The 15,892-nt window shown below is 45.9% G+C and overlaps 1 protein-coding gene across 2 annotated transcripts in view; it reads right to left on the bottom strand.

Annotated features, from left to right (window-relative positions):
- The window catches only part of Pik3r5 (phosphoinositide-3-kinase regulatory subunit 5), a 73,162-nt gene that overhangs the window by 5,706 nt on the left and 51,564 nt on the right, over positions 1 to 15,892 (bottom strand). For both annotated transcript variants that reach the window (XM_027946802.2, XM_027946801.2), the window contains exons 6-8: positions 4,355 to 4,424; positions 1,365 to 1,539; positions 637 to 790 (exon numbers count right to left, since the gene is read on the bottom strand). In XM_027946802.2, the coding sequence (XP_027802603.1) occupies positions 637 to 790; positions 1,365 to 1,539; positions 4,355 to 4,424 (399 nt within the window). The remainder of the gene's footprint in view (positions 1 to 636; positions 791 to 1,364; positions 1,540 to 4,354; positions 4,425 to 15,892) is intronic.

Raw genomic sequence — 15,892 nt, 5'->3', positions numbered from 1 at the left:
GGGGTAGGACTGGCACAGAGCCACACACCTGGACAGAGTTACAGCCAGAATGCCTGGCTCCCAGCCAGAGGCTCTTCTTTGAAGTACACTGTATAAAGCCATGCACTTGATTAGCTGGGTGGATATGGCCACCTCACAGTCCCTGAGCCTCCTTTTACCATATCCCAATGGGAAAAGAATAGAACGATCTTCAAAAGTTTGTATGAGAAATATTGTCATGGAAACTGCTAAGTGTTCCCCCAAATCTGTGCTCCCTATTGGAAGAATTGTAGAGAGGGCATTTCCCAGGCTCCTTGGGGGCACGTGTGGCCATGTTACACTGGTGGGTAAAGGGGTACATGTGGAAGTGATGCATGCAGCTTCTACAATACCTTCAACAAAACAACCAAGCCCCAGGACCCCAGCAGATATGATCTTTTCTTTTTCCTACAAGCTGCCAACATGATAGCAAGCCAACCCTGCACCTGCAGACAGATCTGTGCCCTAAGGGATGGTGGAGCAATAAAAAGCTGATGAACCTGGGTCCCTGAATGGCTGGGTAGAGCAGAGCCATCAGCCCACTGACCTACACCCTCCTGGGAGCTAGAACAGGTGATAGGGAAAGAGAACAAAGCCCCCCTGAACCCAGAACCTCACCCAAGACCTCAGAGAAGCCAGCTTTCTCTCCCACAGCCTGGAGCTTCGTCCTGAGCCACTTCCGAGCCTCGGTTGCATTCCCAGCTTCAGATGCCTGCTCCTGTGCCTCAGCAACCTCTGTGAAGATGTCCTCAAGCTCTGCCAGGGTCTTGGACTGAAAGGCCAGGAGAGATGAGGTTTGGTCCTGTCCAGTCGCCGGGATACCTGCTTTTTTCCCCCCCCCATTCCTAGGGTCTTGACCAAGGCAGCCGCCACCATTCTGCACTCTGGTCTGACTTCCCACCTCTACTATGGCTGGTCAGGGAGCTGGGCCTCCCCCTGCCTCCTCTCTACTCTCAGGAAATGGTCAGGAGAGAGAGGCCCAGAGGCAGGATACTGCAGAGCAGGAAGGACTTTAGACTGTTCACTGCACCCAGAGAGGAGAAGGGGCTGTCCAGGGTGGCACAGCTGACTGATCACAGAGCCAGAACTAAAAGCCAGGTCTCAGTCAAAAGCCCATTCCCATTCCTGGTGCCTTCTTCTGAGGCACCAGGCATCAGCACCCAGCCCCATTACCCAGGGTGCCACCTAACTCTGGCCAGGATCTAGTCATTGTTTTGCCGTGTCACTCAGAGCAAGGGAGGCCAGGGTATACCAGAAGTCTGTAGCTGAGATGGAACAGAGAGGGAGCTGTGCCTCTCAGGGGAAGCGCCAGAAGTCACCAGAGCCCCAGGGTCCCAGGCCCATACCTGCAGCCTGCAGTGCAGGCCAGGGAGGTCACAGTGGGCACCAAAGATGGCCTGGAAGGCATGCATGAGCAGGGTGGTGTAGGTGCTGTGGGGTGAGTGCCCGGGTGCACTCAACTTGTCAGCCACGGCAAGGAACTCAGCCTGCACCTCCACTGGGTTCAGCAACAGCACAGTGCTGGAGACACAGAGGACAAGATGTGAGATCTGGGGTGTGCCACAGGCCAAGGCACAGCCACACACCTTGCCCTGCAGAGCTCAGAGCTCAGCTCTGCAGAGGCCTGGGCCTCCTTACAGCCCAGGATGGCTTGAGCAAGCAATAGCAGGAGGCCAGGAGAGAGTCCTGGAGGGCTCAAGGGTCCCATTTCCAAGAGGAAGGCTTGTGGTCTACTTTAGAGTGTCTTTCAACTGGAGCTTTCAAAGATTTTCCAAACTGAACTTAATTTTTAAAAATGAATCTTATCTTTTTATATAAACATTTTCCCCCACGGGACATATAGGTGGATGCACATTATTCAAAAGAGGATGGTAGTTTTTTCCAGGTGACTTGAAGCCCATTGACCATTTTGAGGGGGAGAGGGGAGCAGGGCAGCCACTTGCTGTCTGGCTAAGGCAGGTAGGGCCTGAAATTCCTCATGGAGTGGGACAGCATCTATCCATAGGAAGGGGTGCCAATGAGGGCTTCATTTGATTCCTTCCCTCATGGGGACATGTTTTCAAATTAGCCCAAAGCCATCATGCAGGCTCACATTGGGCTAAGGGGTGGGTATTGGCTCACTCACCTCCACCTCCCTTCCCACTGGACATCTGGGTTCCCTCTTGGTGCTAGTGTTTAAATTTCTTTATCATGGAGACTTTTAAACATACCCAAATGTTAGGAGACTCACAGACCATCAGATACTGATGGTCAACACATGGCCTTCTCATTTCCCCCGTGCCAAGCCCTCCATGATTGCATGATCTTAGAGCAAATTTGAACCATGGTGATAGTCATATAATATAGTCATAAGCTTGTTCTTATCCTCACAATTCCAAGTTGTTAAAACTCAGAGCAAAGAAAAACTATGCAAGTAGGGTTCCCTGCAGGCTTTGTTGGTGTCAATCCCAGAGCTAAGCCCCAGGGTCAGGGCAGAGAGATAGAACAGAGTCCCCTTCAACTGGACAGAAAGTTTTTTGATTTCCCCATTTTTTTCAGGAAAAGGAGGCAGGCTCTCATAAATGGTATCTCCTTTGCTGAGTGCTTGATTTTTTTTCCTATGCCCCTCCCCCCGCCATGGGCATGTGCTAAGCCTCACTATTTGAAGGGCAAGACTGAGATCCTGCATGATTTCATTGCTCAAAAACTTTTCATCATTCTCAGTTTATAATTAATGAAGTGAGACCATCTCCCAACCCTAAGCTCTTCCCACTAACCTCTCTGTTCCCTTATCTGAAAAATACCTTTCTCACAAGATTAACATGAGGATTAAATGGATTAACACATGTGAAGGTAGTGCCCAAAGCCCAGTAAGTGCCTTAAAGGTATAGGAGATTATTCATCAGCCCACAAGCCTACAGCCCACCTGCCTTGTAGTCTACCCTCCATTCCCCCCCACCGCCATTATCTACAGTTTTGTTTACCTAGAGTCAACCATGCTCTGAAAATATCAAATGAAAAATTCCAGGAGTAAGGGATTCATAAATTTTAAATTGCATACCATTCTGAGTAGCATGTTGAAATCTCGGACAGTCCAGCTGCAGCCCATCTGGGACATAAATCATTCCTTTGTCCAGCACAGCATATACTACCTGCCCATTAGTCACTCAGTCGCTGTCTCAGTGATCACTTAGATTGTCATGGTATCATGTGCTTGTGCTTAAGGAACCCTTATTTTACTTAATATTGGCCCCAAAGCACAAGATTAGTGATGCTGAAAATTCTGATATGCAAAACCCACCACAAAATGTTTCCTTTAAGTGAAAAGGTGAAAGTTCTCAGCACATATAGAGTTCAGTACTATCTGCAGTTTCAAGCGTTCATTGCATGCCTTAGAATGTATCGTTTGCAGATAAGAGGGGGCTACTATATGACATTTTTGTGCCCTTTCTGTCTCAAACATCTACCCTAGACTTTTTTTTTGCTTGTTTTTACCCAGAAGTGTTTCAGCCACCTCAAGAAGTATTTGCTCAATGTGAAGTGAACCCCTAGGTTGTGGAGTGGGAGGGATGGGGCAGCTAAGATGTCTGAGCTGGTGGAGGTCAGGGTCCCTGGATTTGCAGCATGTCAAAGTGAGATGACTATGAGACAGAATCCACATAACTTTGAGATCTCCAGAGATCCTCAGAATGGGTACCTCCATTCTGATGCTTTTCAAACTGCAGGAGTGGGTTAATGAAATGGGTTTGGGGAGTCACAACAGAACTTGTTATTTAAATCAAATCGTGCCGAATAGGACAGAGCTCATCCTAGATAATGGGGGTAAGTTTCAGTTCATGAAAAATGTTTCAGCTCTCTCTGTGTACCAGAAAAATATCATAGAAGAATATATTTTTTAAATTGTATGTCCTGGTCGAAAGAGTTTGGAAAACACTGTTTTAGTAACAGGAGAAAGACGCGGTAGAAAGAGCAAAGACCTTTGAGTAAGACTGAGGCTCAAATCCTGGTCACACACTCACTAGTTATATGACCTTGGGGAAGTTGTTTGGCTTCTCTGACTTCCAGTTTCCTCTTCTGAAAAGTAGGGATGCATGAGGTAATGTGCACCCAATACCTGGCATGACGGATGCAGACCCCTTTCAAGAGTCTGCAAGAAGACCCTCTTCCCAGAAAAATGAAGTTATATATAAAACATAACCAGCATTCGGAGGGTTCTTGGTCCCCTTGAAGCCTGTTAATTGGTGACTAGGGTGGGAAAAGGTGCAATGTTGGAGAGGATGCCAGATGCCAGGGAAGAGAGGATGGTGAAAGGGTGGGAGGTCCTCTTCTGGTTTTCCCCTGCCCCAAGAAAACTCACACGGTGGAGCTTCGTTGACTCCTGATGGACAGACCCTGCTCGGACCGTACCAATCTCTGGTAGGAGATTCCTGTGGGCCAAGAACAAAGAAAAAAGAGTTTATGGCTAATCTCTTCCTTTAGCAATCATGTCCTCATGCCTTGCAACAAGCCAGGCACTGGTCAGTCAGGTCAGAAGTTCCTGTGGATGAGGCTCAGGAGAACCCTGGTAAGAGAGCTGCTTTGGACCTTCCATGTGCCTGGTGTTTATCTCTGTGTCATTCTTTACAAGTGATTCCCTTACCCCACCTTTGTGACCTCAGCCTCCACCCCCCAAATCCACCCTGAGCCCCTCCCATTTTGGGGGGCCTTTCACTCTGATTGCCCTTCCATCCAAAGGGCTGTACAGTCCCCTCTCAGCCAGTCTGCCCAGGCCCTGTCCCTGGGCAGAAATTGCCAAATCATGTTCTTCTACCTTGGGACTGAATGGCCTTGAGTGTCAGTCATTTAGATGATGTTGAATTGACGTAATTAGCACATGAGTCGAAGTTGATGTTCTATCTGTGGTGCTAAGTCCCTGAGATCATGCTCTCACTCTCAGGGGGCAGCCTGGCAGGAAGAAAAGGATCCAGGGCTGGAACCCTGGTCAGAAGCCTGAGTTCTAGATCATTGTATTGTCTCAAGCAACTAATAAAAAATAAAAATTAAAAAAAAAAAAAAAGAAGCCTGAGTTCTATCTTGACTCTTCTACATGACGTTGGGCAGGTCATTTTACCTGGGGGTCTCAGTTCCTCATGTAAAGGGTAGCTTAGGTGTGTGGCCTCTGAGGCCCTAAACAGTCTATGCTTCCTAAGCCCCATCCGGGATCCACCAGCCTATAACATAGAGATCGTGAGACAGAGCATCCTGGGAGGGGGAGCCTGGGCACAGAAGGTTGTGGAATCACACACTACCCAGGTGTTCCTGGGTCCCCGGCACCAACCACCACAACCCACAGTCCTGGTGGGTGTGCGTCCCAGGCATCCCTCCGTCCCCCGGCTCAGCCTCAGTTCCAGCTAGGCAGCAACCGTCCAACATCCACACCTCTGCCTGGCTTCCCCCACCCCCTGGGAAGCTGCTGCCTTGCCTAACGCTACTTTCTCTGAAATCTGAGTCCCGCTCTCCTCCCAGCTTACATCCCCTCCTCTCCAGCCTCTTGCACCTCTCCCTCTGCTGAGACTTCAAACCCCCGCTAGGAAGAAACCAACCAAACATTTTCTGGTTTTTCCTGCCACGTGACTCGGCAGTTGGACAGTATCACTTTACAGTCTGTATTCAGTTCTGTGTCACTCGTGCGGGCTTTCAACAATCCACTCTCCCACAGATCAAGGGAAACAGAGGCTGAGCTGGGGCTGTGGGGATCAGGCCACCCTCTTATCAGAAGTCGGAGGTGGTCACAGGGAAGTCCCTGTGGGGAGCAGGCCACCTGGGTCTGGGGTTGAACTATGAAGCCAGAGGGACATGTCCTCTGATACACAAGCCAAGATCAGGGGTACAGAGACAGCTATAAACAGCAAGTCCATGATTTTTGTTTAGTAAATGGCAGAAAATTGCCAAATCACGTTCTTCTACCTTGGGACTGAATGGCCTTGAGTGTCAGTCATTTAGATGATGTTGAATTGACACAATTGGCACATGAGTCGAAGTTGATGTTCTATCTGTGGTGCTAAGTCCCTGAGATCATGCTGTCACTCTCAGGATTTGGGACACCATCTGGTGGCTGCTCACATACATTACAGGAAAAAGCTCCTCTTGAACCTCCCCCCGCCCCCCACTAGAATACAGTGGAGACAAATGGATATCCCCTAGTCTCCCTGACTGCAAAACACACACACAAGATAAATCTCCTAACTTTGTTTCTCTTTTCTTTTACCATTTATTTTTTTTTTTTTTTAATCATTTTCTTTCTTTCTTTTCTTTTCTTTTTTTTTTTTTCAGTGTTAAGGATGGAACCCAGGGCCCGGCCCATGCTAGGTAAGCTCTCTACACTGAGCTCCATCCTCAGCCCTGTTTATTTACTTATTTTTAACACAAAGCCCACATCCCACTGACCTCTCATCTCCACCCCCAACTCTGCCTCTGTCGACCCCCAACATACAGTTGGTCACACTCTGGGGAGCAGCAGGCTGTGAAGTCACTCTCCTTCCACATCAGGTTTCCTTCAAAATGCTTCCGACCCCAGTGCCCTCCCAGAGCTTACCGGGATTACCCCTGTCCTCCAATACAACCGCTCAGTCTTAACCATCACTCTTCCTGGGATTCTGTCTATGGATTCTGCTCCTCTGTAGCTCTGTCATGAGAAACATCCTTTAACCTCTTACATCCCTATCCCCACCGATCTTGGGATATTTTACTAGCCTTATTTTAGGATGACAGTACAGTTAGAGCTGGGGTTGCTCCCTATTCCCTGTGTGGACTCCCCGTAACGGCGTGTGTGGGTTTTTTGCTTCATTCTTGGGGGGCTATGTGAAAGGGCACCTGCAGCACACCCTGACCCAGAGGGAGCTGTTTTCAGAGCTGGTTGGCCTGGCGAATACCCAAGACCTCAGCCGTTGCCAAGTGGGGCATACGATCATCAGACAAAACCCCAACCCCACCCTGACGACCCCATCAAGTCCCCCTCTCTTGGCCTCTCTTGGTAATGGCTTCAATGCTCATCATGGGGTGTGGAGTTTGGGGGGATGACAGGAGGAGCTGGGGTCAGAACTGGGAACAAATCAGAACATCCATCCTGTAACAGGAAAGAAGGCTTTGATCCCGTCAACTTTTTTTTTTTTTTTTTGCAAACTGACTTTCTGAACTGGGTTTAGAAATTGTACTTCAACTCCCTATTTGTTGGGGAACGTTGTGAGGTTAGAAATGCCTCCCAGCATCCTGCAAACCAGAGGGACCTTGCTTTTCATTATGTTCCCCCGTGGCACCAGAAAGATCATCACTGCTAAGGCAGGTGGCAGTACCAGTACCAAGATCACCTTTAACTCCAAACCCCATTCCCTCAACAGACAGCCTGGGTCCATGGACACCTGTCCCTCACCTTTACCCCACCTCCCATTCCCTCAACAGGGAGCTTGACCCATCCCTCGGGGTATCACTTGAATCATAAGAGTCCCCCAAAGCCTATTTGTTAACGCTTCCTCCAAGGTGGTGTTATTTATTGGGAAGTGATGGAAATTTTGAGATGTAGGGCCTAGTGCACAGTAGTCCTTAGGTCATTGAGGGTGTGCCCTCCAAGGGGATTGTGGGAACCCAGCTCCTTCCTCTTCCCATGTGTTGTCTCCTGTCAGTGAGGGGAGTGGTCCTTCTGTACCACAGGCTGCCACCATGAGGTGCCACCTAGTCATACGCCTAAGGCAATGGGGGCCATTACCATGGGCTGGCACCTTCCAAACTGTGAAGCCAGATAAACCTTTTCTCTTTATAAATTAATTATCTTGGCTACTTTGTTATAGTGATGGACATGGCCGATATCTTGTTATGGTGATGGAAAACTGAAAAATACATTTGGTCTCCTTAACAGCTGGGACCAGGTTTCTGAGGTTGCTCCTTAGACCCCAACTGCAGAGGTTGAATAACAAAAACAAATACACTGCCTGGGATGTGCTTAATTTCAGGTTCTTGTCAGCAGGAAGCAGAGTGGAGCCAGCGTCTATGGACAGAAAGTGGGTACTGACAGGGTGCCAGGTGGTCATGCAAAGTTCCACCTCCTTGCCCAGGCATTCAGGACCCTTCACAGTTGAACCACATTTGCCCACTGAGGCTTCCGCCTCTTCTTAAGGTGGCAAATAGATGGCTCTATACACAGAACAGCAGACTGTGAAGACCAAGGATACAGAAAAGGTACCACTCCTGCCCTCAAGCAAATACTAGCATAAGGTCAACCACACACCAGCGCCCCTCGCCGAGGCTGCCGGGAGTACCTGGCACAGGTGAGGCAGGCAGCAACAACAGTTTGACTCAAGTCTCCTCTTACCAGGCCCAAAAGCAAGATTTCACGAAGTCCACGCACTAATGTCAAGCAGAGCCCAGCCTAACTGTGTTGCAATCCCAAAAGACTGTGTCGTTGAGTCCTCCAGTTTCTGTAATTAATGTCAGCTCATGGCTGACGTCTGGAAAGCCTGATCTATAGCAGACCCAGGCACGACACTCCCAGTAACTAGGTTTCTCTTATGCTTTCTCCCAACGGGGGTCCCATGAGTAACACCTTCCTGCTCCCCCATCTTGGGATCCTGGATTCTAGAGGGGCTAGAGAAACCTGAGACTGGTGGCCACATAGCCTCAGCAGGCACTGGGCAGGAAGGAATAGCACAGACTTCAAACAAAGCCAGGGGGAGGACATGGCCAGGAAGACCTGGGATCCCTGCCAGATGGGAGTCCGGGAGCAGAGAAGTGGAGGATGGGAAGAGATGTGGTTAGGAAAGGCAAGAGGAAAATACTAAGGGGAAGGAAACTGGTGTGCAGATCTCCGTGCTGGCAGAGTGGGTTTCAATTCTTGGAACCAACAGGACAATGATAACAAAAGACACATGCTGGTGTGAAGCCACAGAAATGCCTGTGGGGTGAGTTCCTCCAGCTTTGCGGAGCCTCAGAGCTGGGGGTAAGTGAGGCAAGACCTGTCATGACACCCCTCTCACCACCCTACCAAGAGTCACACCAATGGGCCCAATTTGGGTTTTCCGTACCACTTTTTTCCCTCCCCCCTTTTTTTTCCGTACCACTTTTACAAGTAAATCTTATGCAGCAGAAACTTCTAATCATCTATGAAATATCCATTTTTCTTTCTCACTAATGGGACACCGGGCTACGAAGTCACATTTCTCAACCACCCTTGCAGAAGGTGTTGGCTGGATTCATTTTGGCAACCTCTCTCCCTTCCTCCTCTCTGTGAACTGCAATGTGGATATGATGGCCAGAGCACCAGCAGCCATCTTATACCATGAAATGTTCTTGAGGATAATGCCTCCAACTAAGGATGGTGGAACAGAAAGGTGAAAGAAGGTCAATCTAGGGTGTTTGTGGGGTCACTTACCAATGCTGGACTACCTTCTTCCAGATTTTTTTTTCTTTTGCACATGGGAAAAATAAATCCTTATGAATTTAAGCCAGTGTTATTTGGGGCTTTCTGTTATATGCAGCCAGCTTAGTCTTAACTGATCACAACCTGTGATTTCTTGGGACACCTGCCCTCTGCCCCTTTCCTTAAATCTCCCCCACCCACTAGTCAATGATGTTTGACATTCATTCCTTCAAATGTAGTAAACCCTTTATCCCATCATCAGAGACAAAAAAAGAATAAAAATCAAATGTCTTAATGAGTAATATCTTAAGAGAATCTTATTACCACGGAAGACTATCTAGAATTCACCCGCTACCATTTGTTAGGCAAAACTGAATGAGCTGAGGTTGAGGTTTCTTCTACTTTGACAGGAAGTCAAAGGGCAGGAAAGCATTGGTGGTATCCAAAAGGGGAAAAAATAAACAATAAAAGATATTCCCCAGAAAGGAAAGTTACACAAAAAGACCACTGGAACAGCCCAGGGTCTTTGGTTCACACAGTCAGTCACCTGTTCTCTGCCTGCAGGTAGAGAGCATTATGCAAACAGGAGAATAGGCTATGGTTTCTGGAACCAAAGAGTCATATAGGAGCTACATGACCGGGTACCAGCTAACTCAATGGCCCGGGCTTCTGCTTCATCATCTGAAAAATGGGCATGATAGTCACTACCCAATAGGAGTTCTTTTTTTATAACTTTATGTTTATTTATTTATTTGCTTATTTATTTCTTAATGTGGTGCTGAGGATGGAACCCAGTGCCTCACACGTGCTAAGCAAGCACTCTACCACTGAGCCACCACTCCAGCCCCCAACAGGCATTTTAAGGGTACGTGCAACTGGTCGGCCGTGGTTAGCACACCATCAGCACACAGTCAGTGAAACGATCTCATCTTTCACGTAGTCATCATCATCATTAACTTAAGTTTTGCTTTTGACAGGGAAGCTCAGCAAGCCTATATAACTTGCCCAAGACCATCAACTAGTAAGTGACAAAGCCCAGGTCTTTGTCATACCGAGGTCCATATTCCTTCTCTTGCACTGGATTTTTACATTTTGTACAAAGGGACGCTGAACCCTCTGAGTTTTCTTGTGTGTGAAATGGGATAGTATGACTTCTCTGTGTCTCTGACATTGCAGGGCTGTGGTCTGGGACAGCGTTCCTTGAGGTCTGTGTGCTTCGAAGACTGCTGAGTGACTTGCACATAAGATGCCCACAGATGCCACTCAGCCTTACAGATCAATTCTTTGCAGGAGAGTATGTGGTCTGCGCTGTCGTGTGGGTGTCGGGTAAATATTTAACAAACATGTGGGCTGAGCTCCAGAGGGCTGTGGGGTGGCAGGACCCAGGGGCGCTGACATGAGGTTTCCTGCCACCCCCAGCAGACAGGCTGAAGGTGACCCCACTGGGGGTGGAGTCAGGAAGAAGGGGGAGGCCCCCAGCCTTGATAACCAGCCCACTTCCTCTGCCACCCAGCCACAATCTCCATGGCAACCGGGACACTAAGGCTCCATGGGGTGGAGGGCCCAGCTCCCCAGGCCCTTTGTCACCTTCTCCCTGCCAACCTTGCCGGGACCCATCTCTTGAACTAACACCATCACCTTCTGACCACAGCAATGTGACATCAGTGTAGGCAGCATTAATCCTCACAAACTGCTCATCTGACAGATGAGGAAACTGAGGGTTATATAAGTTAAATGTCTCTCTGAAAGCCCTACAGATAGTGAGAAGCAGACCCAGGATCTGAAACCTTGGTTGGGTACCAAGCTCAGGTAACAACTAAATTATCTGGCCTTTCTCCAAAACTTCAGGTTCCCAGGCTCCATTATTGCTCTCTGCCAATTCCTTCTATTACCTCCCTCAGCTGCGATTGCTGGGGGAAGAGGGAGGACTCAGGCACGAGTATCACCAAAAATCATACTGAAGTATTTTTCTAATAAACGTACCTTCGGTTCAGGTAGAGGAAGGTCATTTTATTTAACCTACTGTTTGCTATTGATTAGGGCTCACGTTCTTTAAAACTGGAGATGAACTTGTAGAAGTGAGATCAGTTGCAAGTGATTGTTGGTGGGTAGAAAACAGAACCCAAGAAGTGCTGGTTTTCATTCCTCTTTACCATAGCAGTTAATTTTGCACCCAAAGCTCCAATCTCATGCTAGTTTATATGGGAAACTTGTTATCAGTCTTTCATATCTTTCTTTAAACCATCTCTCGCTGGTTCCCTCAGCAATGAGCTGACTTCATCTCTAACACAGGCTCACAATATATTTGTATGTGGGTTTTTTTTTTTTGGCTTTAAGTATTTATGTATTATTTATTGCAATGATGAAACCTGAAATGAGGGCATTTGAGTTGTGAATCTGATATTGTTAAGTGGTGACTGCTCAGCCCTTCAATGTTATTTTCTATACTTTTTTTGTTATCCTTGAATAATCCATAAAAATATTACCTCACTTGTATGTTTGATTCATATTTACAAAATTCTCATGAAAAAGCCCTTTAGCATGCAATGTTTCCATCAGTTTCAATGCTTGTGTTGATTTGTATATCTAGTTCATTTTATCATTTAAATTTTTTAAATTTTATTTTATTGGTTCTTTTTAGTTATACATGACAGTAGAATCCATTTTGACAAAATTATACAAGCATGGGATATATCTTATTCTAATTAGGATCCATTCTTGTAGGTGGGCACAATGGTAGGGTTTACCTAGGTAATTTCATATGTGTACATAGAAACGTTATGTTAGATTTATTCTACTATCTTTCCTATTCCTATCCCCACTTCCTTTCATTCCCCTTTGTCTAATCTACTAAACTTCGCTTCTTCCTCTCCCCCACATATCAGTTTAGTTTCCACATATCAGTGAAAACATTCAACATTTGGATTTTTGGAATTGGCTCTTTCACTTAGCATGATATTCTCCAGATCCATCCATTTACTGGCAAATGTCATAAAGTTATTCTTCTAGGGCATCTAGGTTGCTTCCATAACTTAGCTATTGTGAACTGTGCTGCTACGAACACTGACGTGGCTGATCACTATAGTATGCTGATTTTAAACTTTTTGGATATATGCTGAGGAGCAGGATAACTGGAATAACTGGGTCAAATGGTGGTTCCATTTGTATGTGTTTTGTTGTTGTTGTTTTGGTTTATTTATTTATTTATTTATTTATTGGTACCAGGGACTGAACTCAGGGGCACTTGACCAGTGAGCCACATCCCCAGCCCTCTTTTATATTTTAGAGACAGAGTCTCACTGAGTTGCTTAGTTGCTTCGCTTTTGCTGAGACTGGTTTTGAACTCTCAATCCTCCTGCCTCAGCCTCCTAGGCTGCTAGGATTACAGGCATGTGCCACTGCACCTGGCCATTTGTATGTGCTTTTTAACTGTCTGAAAATTATTCTCTGGTATGAAGTAGAGTAAATGGTTTCCTATTTCAGTTCTGCTTTCCCTGGATGAAGAGAAATTTCTAGTATGGACAGCTTGACCTGAGTTTCCCTTTCTAGGCATCTGCCTTCTCCCTGGTCACCAGAATATCTGAAGCCTCATGTGGTCCCAGGGGCAATGTCCCTCAGTGCCTTGAGTGATGGTTCTCAGGGTCCTCCCTGCTCCAAGGCAAAAGACCCTCCTTCTCTTTCCATCTCCATCTCCAGTGTCTGCTCTGCGTGGCTTTTGTGCCTCAGGAGTAGCATCCCCTCAGCACAGGGTCTGAGCCTTACCCCCACCCGCCCCTCCTCCCCACATCTGCTTGCTGGGCTGCCCAGAACAGAGCTCCAGCCCAGCTGCCCACAAAAAATACCTCAAGGTATAGCACGCATTCCACAGAGGGGAGCCAGCTGGTATTATCTGAAATTGGGAAGCGGTCTCCCCACAGGTGACACCTCTCCCCCACCCCAACATCTCCATTGCCCATTTCAAAATAAGAAAGAGTCACAGATCTTTGGTATCAGCCAAAGACCCTGCCAAGGCATATACATTTTGAATTCTTTCTCTCCAAATTATAGAAGGGAAGAAACACTTGGCTTCCTGGTAAGAGAACTCCAGTCACCAGCAAGAGGCCCAAAGAGGTCCAGATCTGTTTGTTTTGAGGAGAAGTGGGAGGAGAAAATGAAAGAGAGAGACTTTAAAGTGGTTTGTTGATTTAGGGTATCTCAGAAAGTTATGTAGGCAGACTATTTATAATTTGCCTGAGTGCCTCTCCATGGCCAAGGCCTCCTTGAGGCCTTCCTGATTATTCCATATGCAAGTATCTACAATGAAGTGAGGCCCATCTTACGGGTAGATTTTGCGGTTGGCCAACCCTAGGTGGTACCTCCTCTGCTCAGTTGTGACAGTCAGCTGACTGGTTGGGGGAGGATAGACCAGTGGGGTTTGGGAGGAACAGACAGACCAGCTGATTGGTTGGGAGACAGATCAGCTGATTGGTTGGGAGGCAGACAGTCAGCTGATTGGTTGGGAGGCAGACAGATCAGCTGATTGGTTGGGAGACAGACAGTCAGCTGATTGGTTGGGAGGCAGACAGATCAGCTGATTGGTTGGACAATCAGCTGATTGGTTGGGAGACAGATCAGCTGATTGGTTGGGAGACAGACAATCAGCTGATTGGTTGGGAGGCAGACAGATCGGCTGATTGGCCAGGGTAAGACAGACCAGCCGATTGGTTAGAAAAGGAAGTCATGAACCCTTCCAAAGGAATTTACAAACAAAGCTTCAGTTTTGAGCTTTTTAGGGTCCATGAGTTGGGGGATAAGATTTGATACTTCAATCCTGAGTGTGTTTAATGCCAATTAAATGCTGCCAGGGCTAAATAGGACTTGGAACGGGTGTACATTTTAATGGAAAAATAGAAATGGGATTAAAGCATACATAGTATGGGGGGGCCTGCTTTTATTCTCAACAAGTTAGTCAACATCTTTTGACCTAAAGAACTGTTTCTACAGTATTGTTTTTAATAATTGAATAGCATTCCACTGAATGACTTTGCCACAGTATACTGAACTGTGTTCGATATTTTAAATGTTCTGGCATTGGTTGATAATTAGGAGGAAAGAACATCCTTGTAGCTGAATCTTTGCACAGCCATAATTACTTATCAGGATCGACTTAGAGGAATGGAACTGCAGAACAAAAGGGTCTTCTGATGTCTAGCCAACTCTGCCCCAATTTTCCTCAATATCACTTGATATTTTCATTCATTCTTCTTCTTTTGTTTTTGCCAATTGAGTGGCAAAAAGAAAGCATTCATTCTTTAGTTTTGCATTTACTTTATTACTAATGAAAATGAATATTGGGGGGCATTGCTCAGTCATTCATGGTTCTTTTTGGATGTACTTGAATCATGTGCTTATTTCTATTTCCCTTGGTGTGGCTATTTTTAAATATCATGGGTTTGATATATTCATTTTGGTCACAATTGTTTTAGCTTGTTATTTATGTTTCATTATTATAGGGGTTTTAAAGCCACATAAAGGCTTTAAATTTTATGCTTTCAAATCTTTATGATTTGAAAAGTCTTTTCTTTTTTAACATTGGTGATTGATCCCAGGGCCTTGTGCATGCTAGGCAAGCACCCTACCACTGAACCACACCCCAAGCCCCCAAACCTTTGTAAATCTTTATCACTTTTTTAAATCATTTATTTATTTATTTATTTATTTATTTATTTATTTATTTTTATGTGGTTCTGAGGATCAAACCCAGTGCCTCACACATGCTAGACAAGCACTCTGCCACTAAGCCATAACCCCAGTCCTCTTTATCACTTTTGCGTTGGGGATGTGTTTGATAACTCTTCTCCAGTCCAGGGTGATGTAATTTATTTTCTTCTACTGCTTTCCTGACTTTGTTTTCCACACTTAAACCTTTCATCTATCTATCTGCAAGTTGTTTTATTTGAGATGGGAACATATTTGGGTATTTTTTGGTGTGTCTTTTTTTTTTTTTTTTTTTGAGATGAAGTTCCAACTCTTATGAACTGTCAATTATCCTGATACCACTTATTAAATGTCTGAACTCTTTCATCACTGATTGGCGGATACTGTTTTGTCATATAATAAATTTTTAATATTCTGTTTCTAGATACTATATTTTGTTCCATTAATCTATCTATTCTTATACCAATAGGTGCTATTTTAATTACCATAGCCCTATACTACCTTCAAAGACCTAGTAAGGGAAATATCTCATTTTTTAAAATATATACTTTTTAGTTGTAGATGGATACAATACCTTTATTTTATTTGTTTATTTTATGTGCTGCTGAGAATCAAACCCAGTGCCTCACATGTGCTAGGCAAGCACACTACCACTGAGCCACATTTTTATTCTCTTTTTAAAAAAATATTTATTTTTTAGTTGTAGTTGGACACAATACCCTTATTTTATTTACTTATTTTTATGTGGCGCTGAGGATCAAACCCAGGGTCTTGAGCATGCTAGGCAAGTGCTCCACCGCTGAGCTACAA

Source organism: Marmota flaviventris, chromosome 17 (assembly GCF_047511675.1).
Source record: "Marmota flaviventris isolate mMarFla1 chromosome 17, mMarFla1.hap1, whole genome shotgun sequence".
Taxonomy (NCBI): domain Eukaryota; kingdom Metazoa; phylum Chordata; class Mammalia; order Rodentia; family Sciuridae; genus Marmota; species Marmota flaviventris.
This window is presented reverse-complemented; position numbering and strand designations above follow the sequence as displayed.